The sequence below is a fragment of the Lycium barbarum genome, chromosome 12, assembly GCF_019175385.1.
Source record: "Lycium barbarum isolate Lr01 chromosome 12, ASM1917538v2, whole genome shotgun sequence".
Lineage (NCBI taxonomy): Eukaryota > Viridiplantae > Streptophyta > Magnoliopsida > Solanales > Solanaceae > Lycium > Lycium barbarum.
Genome location: NC_083348.1, coordinates 62,696,019 through 62,719,816, shown reverse-complemented (window position 1 = coordinate 62,719,816; position 23,798 = coordinate 62,696,019). Strand labels below are relative to the sequence as shown.

Here is a 23,798-nt window from a genome sequence, read left to right as displayed (position 1 = left end):
AGGCAGCTTAAGCGTTACAGATTCAATATTATTACATTTTATTAGCCCTGTTCATTACCCATTATTGTCACTCATTAAAAGCTCATTATGAGCAGGGGGTGATATATGGAAAATGTGTCCCCTACTCTAAGTATAAATAGAGATAGTCATTTCATTGTAAAGGAGATAAGATTCAAGCTAATATACTCAGTTCTCACTAGTATACTCTGTGCTATTTCTATTTTTAATTACTTATTTATCAAGTTCCGGAGCCACGACCTACCTTGACAAAAGAACCTCAGCCCGGAATTAGCATCGGCAACTCAGGCTATTTCTTACTCTTCATTGTGTTTACGCATATTTACATTATTCAACATCTTAGTCATACTGGTTGCTTTGATCCACGTGTCCTTGATCACGTATATAAATTCAACTGAACCGTTTTACCGGTAAATAATTTTGTCGTGGATTTCCATCTTATCAGCGATTGTAGTAACATGATGTATACTGTCTTGCAACTCCTCCGTTTTAAGCTGGGCGCCTCCTTTGAAGGACATTCCACTCAAAAAAATGACAAAAAGGGATAGCCTATTTTTTCAGCCCAACAAAAATTTTGGACCCATTTAGTGATATTAGGCTGGCCCAGATCCATAAGCCCATCAAATTTTGGTTTTTCTTTTTTCAGGACTAGCAAAAGTTTACAAATCATGTAAAACTTGAGCAGGAGATGACATCATTAATAAAGCCTGACATTCATCTGATTCTCCGCCACTCTCAGAATTATCATTATTATTGTTGCTCAAAATTGTTACCAATTTCCAACCTTACTATTATATCGGCCTTGAGATTCAATTCGATCCCTTCTCTTCATTACATTTCTAGGATTCCTATGGCTGATTCTACTTCTAGGTCTGCAATAACATTGTTTACCTTTCTTTTTATATAAGCATTTGCTATACGTGCACAATTATATATATATCAGACCCCGACTTGTGGGACTACACTGGGCAATGTCGTATTTCTTTTTTAATAATTTGTAGCTAAATTGCTCGTAGCCAACAGAACCATAGCTAATTCTTGTTTTCTTAGTAGTTACTATGATGCTTAGTAGTTAGAATTGCATTGTCATATATGCTGTTGATTTTCGTGCTCAGAACACATAGAGGTATATCCGATGTATAAGCAATTGATTTGATGCAAGTCAGAATATATGTGTATATTGGAAACTAACAGATAAATATGTAGTATAAATATGTTTTAAGGGGTGCAATAGCCGCCTTGATATTTAGATCCTCGTTTTTATTTTTCCTATCATTATCTGCCGTAACTTGTGGTGTGAAGATTCTTTTACGTGTGTTAAACAGGGTTGTGCTGCAGTCTGAGTGTGGTGGAGATGGCAAATCTGAAAATGTGAGTCCTAATTTGACTGAGATTATTGTAGTACGTCATGGCGAGACAGAATGGAATGCCGATGGTAGAATTCAGGTAACTTCCTGCCTCGTATTAGGTTCTTTTTTTTTTTTTTTTTTTGTTGAAGTATCGACAGAACTTTATATTTTGAATTGTTGGAGTATTTCTAATCTAGGAAGCTCCTTTCTAATTAGTTTGCTATCTAGTCTCATTGTGGTAGAAAATTTAGTCCTTTATGAAATCATCATAGCAGATAGAATATGTTTAGTCTCTCATTGTGAAAGAAACTTGGTAATATTTTGTACTCATTATTGCTCGTATTTAGTCCATTGTCTATATTTGGAAACACATTGAGGAATCTGACTATTGAAGTTATAGTTCAACAGAAAATGCATACAAGAAGCATGTGAATGTATGCAAGTAAAAAAGCATTTCAAAAATTTGAAAAGGTATATATGTAGTCCCTTAATTGTAAATAAAAAGAAATCAACATGCACCTCTATGGTTCTATGTATTGTTTTGCTCATAACTAGTCTTTCATCTATAATCTTACAACCACAGCAAGGTAGTTTGACCTCTGTACCTCATTCTCAATTTGCAATAGTTTTCTGGTAACGAATGTAAATATTACCATTAACAAACAAAAATAAATACACCAAAATTGTACCTAATCTCGTACCACCGCCTTATAGGAAGGTTATTAAGAGTGTTAGGCCTCCAACAGAGCTCTAGTTACACTAATTTCTCTGCATCAATCTACTACACTCTGAGCCTTCCTGGACAATTTAACTAAGTCTAGTCGATCTACAAATTCCTTCTTAATCTGTGTCACCACTCTTTCTGTATTTACAGTGAGGCCTTTAAACAAAAGTTAATAAAACAGATTAGTATTAGCCATCACCAGAGAATGGTAAGGATTTGCATCAGAGATGCGGCGAGGGCTTTTGGACACCTGGTTGGTTATTAAGTTGAGCTATATGACCCGCAAGGGTGGCTCAGTTGGTTGAGCATGAGACTTCCATAGTGGAGGTCTTAGCTTCGAAACCCCCTACGACAACAGGGGATAACAGGGGATTTGCCTTCTGGGCCGAGCTTGTCGCATGGGGCGTGCCTAGTGCGGGTTATCTCTTTGTGTAGTTTGAGGGCTGTTAGACAGGAGCGGAGTTTACCCTGTGCGCACCCGAAGGGTAGCGGTTGCGGGTTCACTTGTCATCAAAAAACTACAAGTTGAGCTTTGTGTAACTTATATTCTTTTTCTTTTCTTTTTTTAATTTTCTTTTCGAACCGTTAAAATACTGGTGTCATCCTTATTTACATCCATGTGATTATAGATCTTTGGAGAGTGAGCTCCTATTATTAAATCACCTCGAAGTTGGTTGGAAAATTATAGATGAAATACTATGAAGTTGCTCTTGTTAATAAACATAACGGACTTAATGTGTAATTTCTCTTTTCATAAATATGACCAAGTTTTACAATTTCAAAAAAGAAAATGTGACCTGGTTTTAACGTTTTCGAAATTTCTTTTTTCTAATTTTGAGCTGCCTCGTTTACCTCTCCCCTAACTCATATGGTAGACTTAATTACCTAATTCACTGGGGATGATAGCAGGTTATTTAAGAACCTCACTGAGATTGGTGCATTGCACATGAAGGATCCGATCTGAACAAAGAGGATATATTAGTTCCCTTTTACATAAGACCATAATCAAGCAATTTGCTCTTAATAAGAAGACTCTTATTTAATTTGGGATTACACTAACCACTCAATTTCGATGTGTCATTTCAAAGACCTTTCCGGCATTTACATCCTTTAAGTAACAATTCAAACATGTTACATTACCAGTATAAAATACCAGCAATCACCTTTATCATTGCATTTAGTTTTTAATTTTCTTTAAATGGCAGAGTGCTTAATTGTCTATTCATTTGATCACTAGAGTATCCACAGGCATAAGGTCTTGTAATGCACCTTGCTTATTTATATGAAAGTGAAAGAAAAGTACATTTACCTTTTAACTTGACCTAAGTATAGCGATTTTACTTTTATGATTCAGGTTTCTTTGTATAGCCTGGTGAAAATTGTAAACCTAGAGTATTGTGTTAAGTACTAATATCTGTTTACAAATTTAGGTGCAGAACGTTTCCTCTATTACTGAAGAATTAAAAAGCTTGTACTATATTTTGGAGTTTCCGTAACAAAATTTTAAAAAGAAATAAATATATATATTTGGCAATGTACAGGATATGCACGTTCCGATGTCCGAAATTCCACTGACAACATCCCCCAGAAACACATAAGCCCAACTTGCCTCAGAAATAGTTTGGAAAAGATGGAAGACTGGAGGTCATTCAGAAAGGGCTGTGACAGGGAAACTGTTCATAGTAGGGTATATCCACATATCTTGGCCAAATAGCTGTTTAGCCAGGTGCACAAAGCATCCGGTGTTAGCAGGGTCCGGACAAGGACCGCACCCTGATGTTGACAGCCTACCCTAATGCAAGCATTAGGGGCTGCTTCCACAGCTCGAAGCCATGACCTATAGGTCACACGGAGACAACTTTACCTTTGCTCCAAGGCTCCCCTTCAATTTGAAAATTTGTGTCAGTGAATTTAGTGGGAAGACGTCAACGGTGTAATGCTCATTAAGATTGTAGATGATAAAGTGCAACTTTATAAAGCATAAACGGCATATTGCAAAACCAGAGGTTTTTTTTTTTTTTTTTTTGATAAGGTAAAGCTTTATTAAATAAGCAGTATCAAAATGATACTGCGAAAGTACAAAGAAAATGTATGCTAGGTTACATTAGAAACCTAAGCAGTCTAGCATGTCATCTTAATTCATCACAACATTTCCGTCTTTCCAATAGTACATGTTATGCATACAACTATATTTCACAGACTGCAACTGCTCCTTTTTGCCTTCGAAAAACCTCTTATTCCTTTCTATCCATATAGTCCAAGCTATGCTGAGAGGAATGGCACTCCATATCTTCTTTAGGGATGCATCTGGACATGCAAAACCAGAGGAAATATGGGTAGAAATTTTTTAAAAACAAATCTAAGGTGGTTGAAAGTCCTTGTTGGGTGGGCTTTGTCTAATGGTAAGAACGCAACTTGTGATGTGTGGGTTAGGACTTAGGCGGACGTCATGGGTTCAAACCCTATCAAAAACAGAAGTTTTTAGTGAAGAAGGGTGGGTTGGACCCATTATCCGCAGAGTTTCTAACCGTTCGCCAAGGGGCCTGGGAGATTTCTCGGTTAAGAAAAAAAATCTTTGATGTTTGGGTGCAATATGTTGCATAATCTTCTCTATTGGAGAAATTGTATTCACTTAGAACTTCTTGTAAATCGTAAGCATTTGGATGCGATAACTGATGCTTGTTTCATTTATTAACCAGGGGCATTTAGATGTCGAATTGAACGACATCGGGAGACAGCAAGCTATGGCGGTAAGTATATGTAGGATAATATTTTGTTTGTAAATTCTGTATTTCACTTAAATGCTTTGAACTTTTGGCATTGATGTACACTACCACTCCAAATAATTTTTTGACATGGGCACTTCTGCATTTTATTTTAAAATATATGAATTTAAAAGAGAAGAAAGATGTATGGCTCAGCTCTTGGCTCAAGTACCAAGTTGGTTCTGTCCTTTTCTCTGTCTATCCGTTTCATTGACAATCTTTCCCTCCATTACTGGTTATAGGTATCTTTTCTCACATCTTTATAAGTCAATAATGAGTAATTTGCTTATATTAACATATTTTATTGTGAAAAGATTCAAGTCCTCAGATACCACTTGTTAAGGGAGATAATCTGTACCTTTCCCTGTTTCATTTTCTTTGTTTTTATTGTTGGGCTGGGGGGTTGGGGGTGGTTAAAGTTTCCCAGCCTAAAAACTTTAAGGGGGCTATATGAACTCAGTGTTGTCAAAGACGCGCTTAACCCCTGAAGCGAGGCTCAAAACATGTTGAGCGCTTCGCCTCACTTTATGTGCGCTTCTTGTCATCATCGAGGCTCTAAGACATACTTTTCCTTGCCAATGAGCCTCTTTTGAAGAGATGACACTAGATAACTGATATTTCAGTTTATCATAATGCTTTTACAATTTCTTTGTCCATATATTTGTTGTTCATGCTTATTATTATTAGTCTTGGACTAAATATACATATATTTGTATTTTTGCGCCATTGCGCCTTTTTTCATTAAAGCCCACACTTATTTGCGCTTTGCGCTTAAAGGCCCAGCTGACCTTAGAGTTTTTTTGCGCTTTTCGCTCTTGATAACACTGTATGAACTTCAATCTTTCTTTTCTTTCATTTTCGTTTTTTTTCATTTTCTATTTCTGGGTTTTGGTACAACACCTGAAGTTAATTTATTCTAGGTGGCAGCCCGGCTCTCCAAGGAGACAAGGATCTCTGCCATATATTCATCGGACTTGAAACGGGCCCATGAGACAGCAGAGACAATAGCAAGGAGTTGTGGGGATCTAGAGGTATGAATTCAGTATGGATTTATATTGTCAGAATTCAAGCAGATTACAGTCATAATTTCAAATTCACTGTATTATTCACGTCATGTCTGAATATGTAAAGAGATATTTGGTCGTTACTCAATTGGATAATGTGATAAATGAGAAGCTTCTGGAGGTTTTTCTATTTATTAGTTAGTAGATGGAAGAAAGTTTTCAGCATTGTTTCATGATACCTATTTTATTTTTACAACTTGTTTCTTTTATCATTTGTTTTCAAACTATTTTTTTTCCTGAATACTCTTGTTTTTTCAGAAATTAATCTGCTCTATCAGTTCTGTTTCCACTGTTTAAAGACTCATTCTGGAATTGCTTCTGCTTTTATCTTTCGCCCTTCTCTAATTCTCTGAGTATGTAGCTTTACATTTCCTGTGAACGCTTCACACAAGCAAGCTATTGTTGCTTCACTTCTTTTTTCTTCTTGTTAATGTGATTGTTATAAGCGTGAAGAGAGCATAGTGATTGCATATTATGTTGTTGTCATCCATTAGTTTTGTGTAAGAGCAAAATTGTATAACATAGCTCTTAATAAGAATGCAAAAGTTCAGTTCTGGAAACAGCTCTTCCGTAGTTCCATAGATGGGTAGTCAGTCAGAATGTTACAGGCAATAATACAAGGTATTATATGCTTAAGAGGCTTAAAAGGGTTAGGGCTCTGTGTAACTGATATTCAAGATCTATGGTATTAATCTACCTTCTATCCCGTCAAGCTTAGATTCGCGAGGCAATATAAGCTCATTAACAATGTTAAGTAGCTCATGCCCGTCCAATGTGGAACAGATGCAGTTGTGTGAGTTTGGCAAGGATATGAGGGAGGGAGTGGGAGCTGAGGGTTTGATATCTGAGATTATATGTAATATTAGTAAAGCTGACTAGCCAACACATTGGACTAAATTTAATTACTTTTATGTTTTGGTTTTTGCTTAATATAGGTCATTAAAGATCCAGACCTTCGAGAGAGACATCTAGGAGATCTTCAAGGTATTTCTCTCCGTGAAGCAGCCAAAAGCCAACCGATGGCTTATAAGGCTTTTCTCTCTGACCGAAATGATCAAGAAATTCCAGTAAGTGCTCCTCTTCTCCTACACAAACCCAAGAAGACAGGAAAAAAGAAGTAGAAGAGCGCTCCCTGTGTTGTTACTGCCATGATCAGCGTTATCCTAATTTATTTGAATAAACTAAAGTTTTCTTCAATCTGCTTCTTTTATTTCTTCTTTCTGCCAAGTCAATCTGGCTTCGTCACATAAGCATGCCATAAGTGTGAGCTCTAAATTGGCAAATTAACCTAAAATCCACAATCAAGGAAGTTTAACTGCCAGAGGTAGAATCAAATTAGAATCAGGACTCCGAGTACATAGGATCAAGTACCCACTCCAAGACAAGAAAAAGAGGGGAAGGAACAGAGACTGCATGATCTTGTCTGTTTTATGAAGGGTTTGCATGTATTCAATTTCCCGCCACTTACTTGCAGGGTGGCGGAGAAAGTTTAGATCAACTTTATCAACGCTGCACTTCTTGTGTACAGAGGATTGCCAAGAAGCACAGAGGTATGTTTTAACTATTGGATTCATAAAAGAGTGCTATATCATAAAGATAACTTTGTGCATATGAAATTTGTTTATTCACGATGTAGGAGAACGAGTGGTTGTGGTAGCTCATGGGGGTGCAATCAGAGCACTTCACAGTCGGGCATCCCCACATAGGAGGTCTAAAAGTAAGATCTGGAATACATCCGTTGGTATACTTCACTTGTCTGATAAGGATGAATGGACCGTTAAACTCTGGGCCAATGTAAGTCATCTCAATAAGACAGAATTTCTGGACTCAGGTTTTGGCGGGGACAAAACTTCCGGTTAATTTTGCATGCCTCACTCAACATTTGGGTTGCAGGCAAAGAAGTAGTTTACATTGTTTGCCATAAATGGAAGTATATAATTATTTCTGTAACCATGTTTGATTGCTTTAGTAACTTGTTAATGGCCAACAAGGTTATTAGACAGTGGATACCCATTCTTCCTTTTCTTTTGTTGTATTCAAGTCCATTTCTTCTTTTAATAGCTTGAGGCAATATCTTGGAAATCTAGGTCATTGTGATCCGTTTATGGGACTCAATAAATTCACTTCTCTTTTCTTATCTCGATCCATGTGGGATCGATAGTTCTTCCTCACTTTACTCCATATAATTCAAACCTTACAACCTACTCTTTGGCGGTGGAGGCAACTAACAATAACTTTGTTCTCTTTTTTTCTGCTCCCTATTGTTGTTGGTTATTGCTCGATTCTGTTAATTACTAGCATTTTTTTGGCCATGCCTTGCGATTTAAGAAATAATAAGTACGGCTGTCAGATGGGACAGTTGCAGCTCCTTGATAAACATAAAGTCTAGAATGGGGATAAGATGATGAGACTCAGAAGATAGTTTGACATTATGCAGAAGGCTAGATTCCTTCTGACTTGCAATTAGGACATTGGCATATTTGCATCATTGACAGTGTCTTCGGCGGAATGATTCTGCATGAATTTTGTATTAGTCAATGCTTGTAAGACGACAAAAAGTTTTTGTCGTTGAATCATTCGAATGTAGTAAATACTTGCAACATAAGTTATTTATGTATATTATCAGTATACAGTGGTATTTGGACAATTAGACATTTGTGTCAAACTGTGAATAGGAATTAATTAGACCAAGTATTATGACAGAACAAACTTCGAAATATTTAGTCAGTAAATGGGTAATCAAATACCATTGGTACCAACTAACGCTCTTTTATGGACGATCAACGTACGTGGTAGAGTCGTAAGAAATTCCTGTTTCTGTATAATTTGTAAGTCCCAAGCAATCATTTGTAGATAATAGTATGAGAAAACTTGCCCAATGTTGTCACAATTAAAGGTAAGAAGTCCAAAATGAAAAAGTTCATTACTTCTGGTCCCAATCCTCCCACCAAAAGGATTAAAGTAAAGATTTGACAGCTTAAAGTCTTAAAGGCAGCTTAGTTGTGCCAAATATATTGGAAAATGACCCCAGTGGTGCTGGGTCACCTGCACCACAACATCTGGACATAGTGTGTATACATGTATACTCGTTGATTTAAAATCTTAAATTCGTGTTAATAAATCATTTCCTTCTTGGAGAAATATATATATTTTACGATCTTTCGTCTGAATGTATAACACTTTGTTTGGATGGTTGTTACATATCATTTCATAATGTATCGTATTATATTATATTATATTGTGTTGTATTGTATTGTACTATTGTTTTGATGAATACGTTTGGATAAATTATATCAAAACAAACATTATAATTAACTAACAACACAATACAATACAATAGATAACAACCATCCAAACAAGCTGTAAAGGATGGAGAACTCTTACTTGGAGATAAAATCCCGCTCTCCAATTTTCAGCTATCGTTTTGTCTTCTTTAGTTATCTTTACTTCTCATAATTCCGTGGGTTTCTTTTTTTTTTTTCTGCCAATGCATGCATACTTTTTGCCAGAAAATGAATTTCTTAAATTAAGTCCACTATCGAAAAGATAAAGAGCTTGTTAAGGTAAAGAAAAAGAAGTGAAGAAAACAATCAAAGCATTGAAAAATGGACCAAAGGGATAAAGTAGGGTAGAAGAACTCCATGGACCACATTGTCATGGCTACAATTTGCTCATAGCGAAGAAATATTGGGAGGGACAATGAAACCAATAGGACGGTTGTGGCTATTAGTTTATCCCTACCAAATACCCCACCTTATAACACCATCATTTTTTCGAGGGTCTCATCACTATTCTTAGTGGTCGTTTGGTTTGAGGTCAAAATAGTCCCGGGATTACAATCCCGGGACTAATTTATACCATCTGTTGGTATTATTTTATACCATCTGAAAGATGGTATAAAATAATCCCAGTATAAGTGGGTTAAGAAGGTATAAGTTGAGTTATTCCAGCACTAATTTTTATACCACGTTTGGTACAAGGTATAAAATAATCCCGGGATAAATCTATACCTTATACCAAACGTGGTATAAAAATTAGTACCGGCATAACTCATGTTATACCTTAAACCAAACGACCCCTGTAACTCTAATATTATATATTATTTATGTCAAGCAAGCAAAATACATCTCTCTAATATTATAAATTATTTATGTCAAGCAAGCAAAATACATCTTCATCTTCCTACAAGATTAGGTGCGCTTTAAGAGATGGATGCATCTCATCGACTGCCATCTACTTAATTTATATATAGAGTAAAACAACTTTTAAATTTATATAATTTTACTAAATTTACACCTATTATCTCAAGATGTTAATCCAATGGTAATTCGCGCACATTTATTTCAAGTATCGGATTCACTTTAAGATAAGAGCCATGAATTAGCAATATGTGTCATTTGTTGCTTAACATAAGAAAATACTTTCTAGAAAAATAAAAGAATTATTTTTCTGGCTATGGATTTATGGAACCTCACTTGCTAGTTTGAAATTGATAATTTGATTTTATGGAAATTGCACACTGGAATAGATCTTAAAGAGATATCACGTTCTTATGAATTTATCTTGAATTGAAATCTTTTGACTCAATTTTATTCCAATTTTGTCAAAGGAGCAACCTATTTTTCACCTTGAATTGTGATTTTTGCACTTCGTTAATAATTGTTTTTTAGTAGGAGGAAGAATCATGAATCCATTTTTTTTTTTTTAAAGTAGGACTAGGAAGAAGGCGGAAGTCAGCACCAATTCCGACAATGACAATACCCAAAAATGATGTTTTAGAGTACACAAGTGGTACTCGAAAGACGATGATTATAATACTCAATCAGATCCAAATACTTGGCCGGCAGCAACATATATAGTGGCAGACAATCACTACTAAAAAAAAACTGTATTTTCCGACCTAAAAAAATCGACCTCAGTTGAGGTCGGAAAATAACCGACTTCATGAGGTCGGTAAAGTCGTAATATTAATTTTTTGATATTTTTAAAAATAAACCGACCTCATGAGGTCGGTAATATTGTGCCAAAATTTCAAAAAATAAAATACCGACCTCACGAGGTCGGTTTATTAAAAATAAATTTTCAATTATTTTAAATATACCGACCTCATGAGGTCGGTATTCTTTTAAATTAAAAATAAAATTAAAAAATAATATACATACCAACCTCATGAGGTCAGTATAATTACTCAAGTAAAATAAAATACAGACTCTTAATTAATCGATCTTTCCCCTTTCTCCCTCTCTTCCTCTCACTTTCTCTCTCCCCATCTCTCTCTAACCCTAATAATTAACGAGCTGCCAGTCACGGTCGTCATCTGCCATTGACGGTCGCCGCCATCTGCCATTGATGGCCTTTTCCCTTTCTCTCTCTTTTGATCTCACGTTTTCTCTCCCTCTCTCTCTCTCTCTAACCCTAAAAACGACGCCTGCTAGTCACCGTCGGCCCCTGCCAGTCACCGTCGCCGCCGTATACTGTTGCCGTCGCCGGCCTATGTGACAATTTCAGGTATGCTTTCTTTGTTCTCTTCTTCAAAATTGCATGTAAGATTTTGAACGACTATTCTTCTTCCTTGTTTCTTAGTTCTTTTGGTTACCCAGATCCTTATTCTTGTCTTGTTGGAATACAATTGAGTTGTTGCGAAATACCAGATAAATTATTTGTAATCGACTACAAGGGTAGTTATTATAGTGAAAAGTGATTAAAATATTACATTGTCTTTTAAAGGGGTAGACAGAGAATCTCAGGAAATTGGGATGTGAAAGAGTCATATTGGGGTAAAGGGGTAGACATAGAATCTCAGGAAATTGTTAAAAGACTACAAAAGCCTTGAAAATTAGTGCAGAACTGAAGATTTAACTAAGAATAATACCTATCTAGTTGTATTAAACCATGAAATAGAACTCTACCCTGTATTCTAAAGCAGAGTTTAACCTTATTGTGTCATCGGATTATTGCGACCTCTCAATTAATGGACACGATATTGTCTGCCTTGAAGGGGAATGTCCAGAGGATGCATTGATGCATTCCGAGATGAAAATTGTGATTGAAGATTGCCCTTTGCAGCAGACATCCTTCTCATATGGTCTAATCAGGTTAGTTGTTGAATTAAATTATGTTTTGAGCTCTTTGGAAATTACTTTATTAAATTTGTATATATAATTTAGAAGATATTCAAAGATAGGTTCAATCCACTAATTATTTAGTTTTCTATAAACGTATACTAAGCTACCTTGATTGCGTGCAAGATGTTAATAGTCCAAAGAATAGCTCTTTGCTTAGCAAAATATCGGTGTATAAGTTTTCCTCTGATATTATTGTCACGACCCAGCCCCGTGGGCCGCGACTGGTGCCCTACTTGGACACCCAGACAGACAAACATATCAAATCATAACACACTTATCCAAATCGAATCACATACAGATGGCGCATACGGTACAAATATCGCACGCTGCCTCAAATTATATCAAACTATCTCAGACACATTTCAGCACAACCAGATGCATATACATATATCAAAAGCCGACAAGGCTACCAAATGGCACAATGGCCCCAAAACATATACAAAATGCACGCCGACAAGGCTGCCATAGCGAATAGGATCATACAAACACATCTGAACAGAAGTAGGCACACACACCCACAAATACGTCTACAGACCTCTAAACAGACCAACCGAAACATATGGCGGGACAGGGCCCCACCGTACCCCTGAACAAATATATACATATGCAACGAACGAGTATATATACCAAATGTAGGCTCCGGAATAAGAAGAGCACTCCAAACAGCAGAAGAGGGTGTCCTAAACTGGTGGATCACCAAATTGTGCGTCTGGACCTGCGGGCATGAAACGCAGCCCCCCGAAGAAAGGGGGTCAGTACGAAATATGTACTGAGTATGCAAAGCAGAAGATACAGAAAATAAATCTGAGGCATAAATGAAATAGAAGTACAGAAAATAAGTAAAAGCCCAACATATCAAAATGTTTACTTTCAAAATATAAGTCATGCATAAGGTACAGAAGAATATGGTCGCCCGCCCGTCGATGGCGCCATAACACAGCATAACACCAGAAGGTTTCAAATCTCCGTATCCCCGTCACATATCACAACACAGCATAACTCCATACACAGCATAACACCAAATATAAGTGGAACCCGACCCTCTTATCGAGTAGCTCGGTGAACCATAAACACAGCATAACACCGGAGTATATCAAAGTGCGCACGACAACAGAACCGGCCCGGGAACCGGCGAAAGATATAACAGAACGCACGAGCAGAGTCATGAGTAACCATATGCATAAAATCATTATCATAGACTCAAATATAAGTAAATGACCATACTTGAAATTTGAAATGATAATCATACCAAATTCTTTCAAAAGTCGTCCGAATTACATAAAGGAAAGTCGCGGGACCCACGGACGGGTATTGACCCGAGTCGGGCCCGCCTATGGAAAATATACTCATTATATGCCATATAAACTTCTACAAAAATATTGAAGCAATCCGAGCCTTTCTGTGAAAGATATGGCGTTCACAAATTACGAAATTCTTTAAAGTGAAACCTTTTTATGCAAAGTTTGGAAAGCGATTATTTCAAAAACATAATGGTTCATATTTCATCAAATCATACATAAGAGTGCCAAGGAATATTTATAAGGCTCATAACATGCTCGGATTTCGAATCTTAGAATTTTCCTCAAGGCTTATAATCTAGCCTATTGAAAACTAAGGCATGCCAAAAGAAAGAAGGGTTGCGCTTTACATACCTCGTACGCACTCCAAGCTAGCCAATCTAAAGCTAATCCCAATCTACGCCTCGGGCTCCCCAAGGTCTACAAATATGCCAACGAATATCCAATATTAACCATAGGCACTTAAGCAATTCATTTCAAACTAACACTAAATTCTACAGAAAATTCGACAGCATTTCCCCTGTAAATAGGCCAACCCGAGAATTTAACTCGTCCAAAATCAACAACAACAACAACTACCAACCTAGCAACATCGATAACCAATTCGAAAGGCAATATAGCAATAGTAACTCTCTTTTTCATCATTCACAACTTTCCAAATATCCAAATCAATGGCTTACTTTCAAGCCAACATCAACGCTTATACATTCAAATACTAACCCAAACCCATACTAACAACATTCAAGAACATTCTAAATAGTTTACATAATTTTTCCAACAATCCAATAATTGGCTCCAATGTGGCCGAAAACAGCCCCTAGAAACCGAGAGCAGCCCCCATCCACATTTCGCAATTTCAATTCATGATTCGTATCAATAATCCACCATATAACGATATCATTTTCACAAATATACGAATTACATCAAACGCACAATAAGTCTCAAATCAGCCCACACAATTTCAACAAGAACAACAACATATCAAAACAGCCCCCAACTATAACATAACGATGCTCGAAATTCTAACGAACACTTACAATACACCAAGCAGCCCATATGCACTTCTTATACCTTATTTCATGCAATCTTTTCAGCAAATTTCAGGGAAATACAACAGCAGCCACACGACATCACATCATCTATTCATATGCAACTAAACCACATTATTATCTCTATAATCCTTACAACAACCCACAACAATTTTAACTCCAACTCTAACCTTTAAATTCCTTCATTCTCATCACATAATCTATGATTACAACAACCAAAATATTAATTCAAATCAGTCCATCAATTTCAATTAAAACAGCCCCTAATCCATAAATCTCAACAAAACAACAAACGAGTTTATAATGTTGTTTTCTCCGTTCTAATTCGTTAAAACTCTAAATAAACACTTTAATAACATAAAAGGAATCTTATAAATACCTTAGCAGCAGCTCAACCACGAAAATTTCATTCCCCAAGACCAATATTTAGCTCAAATTGAAGGCAGCACAACGTACAACGCTTTTCTCTTCATGAGCTTCGGGATTCGGGGCTCAGATTTTGATCAAAATGGCTTCCTTAGCCTAGGAGCTCTCTCTCTCTCTCTCTCTCTCTCTCTCTCTCTCTCTCTCTCTAATGTTTTTGGAGGATATTAGCTGAAAATGATCAGCCCTCAAATGAATTTGCTATATATATTAACGTTAATGGGCCTCATGGGCCGAAACATTAGTGTTTGGGTTGGGTCCAAACTTGCTGCCCTGCCAGCCCAAATTGCATCGTCCATATTTCCGTATCAAAATATCATTTTGACAAGAGGTTTGTTGCGTTGGAAACTAGACTCGATGAAATTAATTTTAGGCTTTTGAAACACCTTAAAACTCCTCATATACTAGGAGATATGCCTCCAACAATATGGGCTAAAAATCTGGTCCGAGATTTTTCTGAAGTTGTTCGGATTCATTTCGTTCAGATTCGTTTAACTTCTAATCCTCTTCCGACCCTCATGTAACCTCTTATACATACATATACATACTCATATACATACATAACAATCCATACATATCTCGAAGGGTCCGGAGAATCACAATAACCTTAAACGTAACTGGAGAACTTACGAAGCTTCGACGAAACTCCAATCGCAAAAATATATTCATATCTTTTATCTATCTTCTATATCATTACTAATAATCTCAAATACTTTAAAAGGGCACTCACATTACCTCATATACGCTCATAACGCGATTTCAAATCCTTTAGGTTACGATGTCACCTCGGGATACTTAAGGCAACCATATATATATAACGATATTCTTACTAACTCGATTAACTTTCCTTGAACTTTCTTAACTCATTCTTTCTTGTCTTAATTAAAATAGCACAGACTCTTATGGGGTGTAACAATTATGCTTGTTTTTATTAGTAGGCTTTTGTACGTTATATTCGCGAGTTGATTTACAGTTGGGGATAATAATGCAGAAGATACCATAAATCTCAAGCTAATTGTATCATCATTGGACTGCAGGTGACTCAAAAAAAGTTTATACATTGGTCCTTCGGAACATATGAGTGATGTTAGCAACTCGAATCAGTAGCCTGCAGAAGGTACTTTTCTGCCTGTTTAATTGAGCTTTCAATGTAATTTGTCCTTGAAATACTAAGGCTATTGGGGTTTGTTAATTTTAATTTTGGTGCAGATGATTCAAGTAACAAGAAACACATAGTTTTCTACCGCTAAATTTTATTTGTATATGCATCGAGTCATGTGTGTTTCCAGAAGTATTTTATGGTGGATGATTCAAGAATTTGTTTGCATTTTGTTAAATGATTATTCTGAGTTTGAGAATTAATTTGATTATATTTTGAAATTAAATCATATTACATTAATGAATCCCTGATCATATAATGTGGAGAAAAATTTAGATAGGTAGATGAAAAGACTAACTAGAGATTTGAGGTGGCTTTCCATTAAAACGATAACAGACACGTAAATTTTATTTGAGCTGCTGTAGACACGTAAGCTATATCTAAGCATTGCAAAAGGTCAAACTTGCCATTGGATTTGACTTAAAAGCCAGGAAGCAGCCATGTCGAGAATGAGATGTTTGAGTGATTTTCGGTGGATAGCGGTCAATGTGATTGTGAATGGAATATGGAAATTGAAGAATTAAGATAAAGGTATGATTGATCTCGAATCGGAAGGAGTAAGGTATATCTTCTGAAAGGAAAGGATTTGTATTCGAAGCAATGAGATTACTTGAGTCAGGTATAAATTATGGTGACGTTATCTTGCATCATTTGGAAGGATTGTAGTTATTAAGTATGCTTGAGCTCTTTATCTTTATATGTCATCTAAGCTTATTGTAGTTGTAGCCCCATTGCATTTGAATGCAATGGCTATATATTTGAATTCTTAAAACCAGATGAAGAAAGGGGTGTTCTCTTTTTTTTTGTTGTTGTTGAAATACATGGGTATTCTCTTCTTTTTTATTTGTTGCACGTCGTATTTTCTGTCAGCCATGAATTAGTATATCTTCTAAAGGGAATTATACTATATTTCCATCGCTTTTTTATCACCTCTTTTACTTCAATGAAGCGACTTTAACTTGACTAGCATTTTTTTGGTTGCGGAGCCTCCCAAATAATGTTGAAAAGAAGGAAATGGATTTTTAGCAAACTAAAAGGTGAAGATTCATGTTGCACTCTTGCAGGCACGATTAATTATAATATATTTTTTCAGCTTGAGCTTTGTGTTATTATTTCATTACGTATCTAGGTGCATATTAATTAACATATCACATTCTAAGAAATTATTTTGCTCTCTTCAGGAAAGCCTCTGAAGACCAGATGTGTAGATAAAGCCAAAGAAACACTAATTGGTTACCTTCCTTCTGCATCAGAGAGAAGCTTTGAGGAATACTATATGAATAGGAATACTATATGAATACATATGCTCCCGATGGCAGAATATATAACACTAAATTAAAGACATACTGATGGGCAGAGAAGGACTGAGGACCAAAGTCTATTACTACTGGGAGGAGGTCACATATATTAAATGTATCAGCAAAAGTAATGTACATCTGAGGATAGTTGTGCTTTTTCCTGGATATTTTTTTTGATGTCAACGTTCAATGTGTTTGAATGGCACAGAGTGTAAAAATTGATCTCTCTTTGGCACAGTAATACATATTTTGGTGTTTCAGAAATCACAGCTATTTTCTTATGTAATTTATTGATGTCTATGGCAATTTTATTTGGTAAAACTAAAATGTAACAATATATTTCATGAATCAATATGACGGGCAGGCCCGTGCGCAGCACGGGTATCACTCATCTAGTTTATTTAAAGAATTCACTTATATTGATCTATTCCTTATTAATAAACTCATTTACTTTTCATTGCAGGAAAAATGTGTCTGGCGCCCGGAACATGAGACGCAGCTAGCTCAAAACTTCAAGAAGAAAGCTCAGCGCTTACTATGTTTGAATGTTAATGTTGTGGTGGATTTGTGGATTGTGTAAGTGTTTTGTGGATGTTTGCGAGCGGTGAAGTAGTCTAATGTTGTAGACTAACTTAGTCTAATGTTCTAGACTAATTTAGTGTAGATCTACTAGTTTAATGTTTTGTGGATGTTTGCAAAGGTTGTGAAGTAGTTTAATGTTGTGTAGATGTTTGCGAATGTTGAAGTAGCTTAATGTCTCTTCGGAATGTTTGAATGACGTTTTGATTCAACTTTGAAGTAGTTTCGAATTGAATTTGACGTATTGTTGGTTGTAATATATGTAGTTGTTGAAGTAGCTTAATGTTTTATGTTTTTTAGTAGTTTGGTGAATTGTTGGCAGTTATTTGAGCTGGTTTTAGTTGAATATAAAAAAAAAATTCATCTTGACAGGGGCAGCTGGAAGAGCAGCTGGATCCTACCAATTCTTTTGCAGAATACCGACCTCATGAGGTTGGTTTTCTGCAAAGTATTCCCAGAAATTGCAAATTACCGACCTCATGAGGTCGGTTTTCTACAAAATTATCTAGAAATTGCAAATTACCGACCTCATGAGGTCGGTTTTATGCAAAATATATCATATATTCATATAAATTACCGACCTCAGGAGGTCGGTAAACTCATATCATTATATTATTAATATAATTTACCGACCTAATGAGGTCGGTATTTTATTTAATTAATACCCGGCTAAAAAAACTTTACCGATCTCATGAGGTCGGTAATAATTCCGACCCACTATTTTCCGACCTGATTTTGAGGTCGGTTTTGAGGTCGTTTTTTGCCCAAAACCGACCTCATGAGGTCGGAAATTGCCATTTTTTTGGGTCGGAAAATCCTATTTTTTTAGTAGTGAATTCTAACTCTCAGTTCTTCCATCTATGTCATTCCAATGGACCTGCATCCTACTTGCAATCTGCATTTTTATCAGATAAATTGATAGCTCTCTACTTAACATGTACGCCCTGCCTTAGTTTAACTAAATACATAGTTTTTAAGAAAATAAATGAGACTTTTGAGTTTTATGATCGATCTTAAATTAATGATGTGTGTAATGTAACAAAATACCATGTGAATATTGACATCTTAAACATATCATGTTAAATGTAGAAGAAAAAAAAGAACTATTAAATATAGAAATTAATATTCTTTCAAACTAAAAAAAAAAAGTAAAAGTAAAACGTTAAAATTAAAACAAAGGAAGTATACACCTCCTCGGACTAAATAAGAATAACAGAAAAAATAAAATTAAAAGAGTTTAGAAGAGTATGAAAGTTAGGACGTCTTATTTTGGATCTAAATCAGGACATTAAATCTCTAATTTTATTTTTGAAATAAAATGTAAGAGGACTACATATTATATTAGTGCATTTTAATGCGAAGAAAATGATATTGAATGATCTATCTCAAGCTACACGCACTTATTCTGTCATTAATACCAAGATGTAATTATTTCTCGATGAGTGGTGGTGACAAGAAAAATCTTAATTTGTTACAATAACATGCATTTCTCAAAACTTATATTAGACGAAACTTGGTTGACGTTTTGTTTATTTGCTTTACTTTTTTGTGGGTTTGGGAGGGGTATTTTCCCTTGAAGGTGGGGACAAGCACGAGTGAGATTCTGTAGTTGAATAGTTCAGATTTGCTATACTTTTCAAAGAGCTTTAGTGTCTAGATACTTTGACAACTTTTTTTATGAATCATGAATGTATAACTTAATGTACATGCATTTCCTGTGAGATGTTTCTCTTGCTCGAGAATCTATGGAGGATTTGATGACTAATAATCAGGAATAAACAGCAATAATTCAACGAGGCAAAGTCAATCATTATCTAAAATTAACACACACATTAGCTGTTGCACCTAGCTGTTTTAAGAAAAATTGGACCCTCCATATTTTTCGGTACTTACATTACATGCAAAATATGTATGCTTAGTATTATGTATTTCAACTTTAAATTGAGACTTTAACTCCATTAAATTATTTAATTTGAAGTAAATGTTAAATGCAAGTATGTACTACTGTTTTCTTGGTAGTTCTAGGACTATTTTATTTCTTTTATCTACTTTTTCTGCTTTTAATAAATTGAGATATGACATCTAGAGATATGAAAGTCATCTGTTTCAGGCCACAATCTTATTTTATCAAGTTATAATTGTCTCTAAAATTTTCAACCGAAGGACTACGGATTATTTTTTTCAAGTGTATGTTGTTCGTATGGCTTGTTCTCATATTTTGTTCTCTGTCTTTTTCTCTCTAGGTGAAACTGCAGGACATAATTGAAGTTGAACTTACATTGTGTAGTAAAATTATAGATATATTATGGAGCCATATGAATAACCGATGATTGTTCTAAATCTTTTTTTCCTTTTCCATATATGCATCAGTATCGTATAAGCTCTATCATTAACATAATGAAATTTATAATGAATAAAAAACTAAAGGTCAACTCGACAGAGGTTTATTTAAAAGATGATGAGATGCTATTTTAAGAGGAATTGTAGAGTCCGCGACTTTTTTAGTATGGAAAAAAAAAAACTAACACAAAAAAAAAAAAAAAACGTAACTAGGTTTCACGCACAGAATCTGTGCGTGAAAGGACCAAACTGTAACTTTTTTAGTTTGCTTTCACGCACAGAATCTGTGCGTGAAAGGTTACTTTTTTTTTTTTTCCTAAACCTATCAAAATCCCGTTTTTTCCATAATTTGGGCAAAGATTAGTCATGTTTCAAAACCCCGAAATATCAATATTTTATATAGGACTTAATATCTTTTTTTGCGTACAATAATGTCGGCTCATTACATCAAGTATAACTAAAGTTTGGATCGTCATTTTAGGGGTTCTAAAGTGCCCCGATGTAAGTTTTTTTCTCTTCTGGTTCTTATTTTAGCAATGACAACAGCAATTTCAGCTAAAAAACACTTAACCTAGAGGCTAAAGAGTTCAAACCAGCTTCCATGGAGAAAAATGGAGTGCCTTCTCTTCCCCACTTAGCCATTTTTCAGCAAACTCTTCTCCTTCATTTCCTCCATTTTCACCCCTTCAACACACTTTGCTAGAAATTAATAATAGCCTTAAAAAATCAAAGCAAATTAAAAACTTACTAATTTTTTTCTATTGATGACTCCATCATAAACTAACAACACAAATTAACCGCATGAGTCAGAAATTTAAAAGAACTTAAATAACCCCTAATCTTCATCAGAATAGAAGTCCTCAATATCGTCGTCAGAAAAATATTGACGATTTCTTAAGACACATCTTTTTTCAGTAGATATTAGTTCTCTACCGGTTGATGATGCTTGTTCTTCGGCCAAATTTAGCATGTAAAATCTACAACGTCTTGCCAGCATTCTGTTGTTTTCTTTTCTAATCCTTTGTACTGCAAGCTCGCAAGTTTTGGACCTACTCGAGGCATGGTTATTGAGTACCTTGTTGGGATTGGAGCGTTGAGATTTTTTGAGTCACGAATAAGACGTTCTGATTCGGCAAGCCGATGTGACCATTCTCGGCGTAAACCACAATAATATTCTCGCGGACCTGAATATTTCACACTGCAGAAATCATCATTACGCTCTATAAGAAGGTGGGGATTTAGCTCGTCTAGTTTGAAATCACTGTTATCACTCGAAAAACTACTATGATTTGAACTCTCATCATCACTGCTATTTGGTTCTTTTGGTAGGAGTAAAGACCAAGCTGCGTTTCTACTACACGTCATTGAATACATTGTAGTCTAATAACAAAAGAAAGGGCTACTTATATAGTTGCAAACCCCCATGTACCCCTAGTTGGGAGGGGGTGGTCTTTATGACCCTACCTACTTACTTTATATAAAAAATTATTAATCTTCACCAGACATCTCACAGTCCGAATCCCACTTGGATCTAAATCTTGTGCTACCATGTACACCATATTCTACCCTAAGGTAACGTATTTGCATCCTATTGTTCTCTTCGTGAAAACGGTTAAGAGCAAAATTAAACTCTTGTGGAGTTCCATGAGGCATTGACATAGCACATTTTTTTGGGCGTTTAAGCCCTACTGACGCTAACTTTTGCTCCAGTGCTGCAGCCTCCCTAACACGCCAATCCCACTCCACTCTCATTTTATTGTTGTATTCTCGATTGAATCTGTTGTTAGGGTTATTTGGGTATAGAAAATCATCATCTAGTTCTCATGTCCTACCCATTGCTTCGAATATGCTTCCTGGGGTAAAACATGTAATACAATCAAGATTACCAAACTGGGTGTAGAATGACATGATAACTCGTTTTATTGCTTCTACTTCCTTCTTCCCCCGAGATAAACTACTCTCGCAAAGAACCTTCCTTCTATTCCTTATAGCGAGTTGCTTATTCTCTGGGTGCACAGAGGTTAGAGCTTTCTTGTGAATGCTTCTAGAAATTGTCAATCATGTTATATATAGTACTTCATTATTTGACCGTTTTAATATGACTCTCACTTGTATTGCGCACCATTTTAATGCGCAATGTAAGTGTTGATTTGACAACACACCACACATGACAATTTCAGCAATATATGACACATATAGACTTGATTTGACAATACACCACGCATTATTTGACCGACTTAATATGACTCTCACTTGTATTGTGCACTATTTTAATGCAAAATGTAAGTGTTGATTTGACAACACACCACACATGACAATTTCAGCAATCTATGACACATAAAGACTTGATTTGACAATACAATGCTGCATTATTTGACCGTTTTAATATGACTCTCACTTGTATTGCGTACCATTTTAATGCGCAATGTAAGTGTTGATTTGACAACACACCACACATGACAATTTCAGCAATCTATGACACATAAAGATTTGATTTGATAATATAATGCTGCATTATTTGACCGTTTTAATATAACTCTCACTTATATTGCGCACCATTTTAATGCGCAATGTAAGTGTTGATTTGACAACACACCACGCATGACAATTTCAGCAATTTATGACACCTATAGATTTGATTTGACAATACACCACACATTATTTGACCGATTTAATATGATTCTCACTTGTATTGCGCACCATTTTAATGTGCAATGTAAGTGTTGATTTGACAACACACCACGCATGAGAATTTCAGCAATCTATGACACATATAGACTTGATTTGGCAATACACCACGCATTATTTGACTGATTTAATATGACTCTCACTTGTATTGCGCACCATTTTAATGCGCAATGTAATTGTTGATTTGACAACAAACCACGCATGACAATTTCAGCAATCTATGACACATATAGACTTGATTTGACAATACACCACGCATTATTTGACCGATTTAATATGACTCTCACTTGTATTGCGCACCATTTTAATGCGCAATGTAAGTGTTGATTTGACAACACACCACACATGACAATTTCAGCAATCTATGACACATAAAGACTTGATTTGACAATACAATGCTGCATTATTTGACCGTTTTAATATGACTCTCACTTGTATTGCGCACCATTTTAATGCGCAATGTAAGTATTGATTTGACAACATAACACGCATGACAATTTCAGCAATCTATTTAACATGAATGTTGGACGAGTGAAAAACTCATCAATTTCACAAGTCTAAGTCTTACAAGTCATTGAAAAAAAAAATCAAAGTTCATAGAAAAAATGTCTCAAAATGCTTCAACTGTTAGGGTTTCACTATTTTGGGATGGAGATATCCTTGAGGACAATTACTCTGTTCGTTATAGTATCAAACCAAAAGCCCATGTTAAATTTCCAATAACTTTAAATTATGAAACACTAGTCAGTTACATGCATCAAAGAATGAAAACTACACCCACTGAGTTTGGAATCTCAATAACAGGCATATATCCACAAACAATATCAAACGGTGTAGTGCCTTATGGCATGCACAATATCAACGATGATGAATCTTTGAGTGGTTATTTGGGATCACCGGAAGAATATAGTGATTTAGT

At 35.6% G+C, this 23,798-nt stretch overlaps 1 protein-coding gene and 1 long non-coding RNA gene across 2 annotated transcripts; both read left to right on the top strand.

Moving 5' to 3' along the window:
• The first annotated feature begins 683 nt into the window (after positions 1 to 683).
• Positions 684 to 8,057, top strand: LOC132623384 (phosphoglycerate mutase-like protein 4). Its single transcript, XM_060338131.1, has 7 exons — positions 684 to 888; positions 1,344 to 1,464; positions 4,791 to 4,841; positions 5,777 to 5,887; positions 6,856 to 6,987; positions 7,395 to 7,470; positions 7,557 to 8,057. The coding sequence occupies exons 1-7, from the start codon at positions 707 to 709 to the stop codon at positions 7,778 to 7,780; spliced, it is 897 nt and encodes a 298-aa protein (XP_060194114.1). The 5' UTR covers positions 684 to 706; the 3' UTR covers positions 7,781 to 8,057.
• A 3,681-nt stretch (positions 8,058 to 11,738) lies between these two features.
• Positions 11,739 to 18,128, top strand: LOC132622497 (uncharacterized). The gene is made up of 4 exons (XR_009575916.1): positions 11,739 to 12,015; positions 15,853 to 15,932; positions 17,156 to 17,399; positions 17,736 to 18,128. It is a non-coding gene; the product is annotated as an uncharacterized LOC132622497 (long non-coding RNA).
• Positions 18,129 to 23,798: the final 5,670 nt, after the last annotated feature.

Bases quoted from the DNA above. Each gene is read 5' to 3' on its own strand.
- LOC132623384 (XM_060338131.1), top strand. From the start codon at position 707: ATGACATCATTAATAAAGCCTGACATTCATCTGATTCTCCGCCACTCT. The intron at 4,842-5,776 runs GTAAGTATATGT...AATTTATTCTAG, and splicing joins GGAGACAGCAAGCTATGGCG to GTGGCAGCCCGGCTCTCCAA. The intron at 6,988-7,394 runs GTAAGTGCTCCT...ACTTACTTGCAG, and splicing joins GAAATGATCAAGAAATTCCA to GGTGGCGGAGAAAGTTTAGA.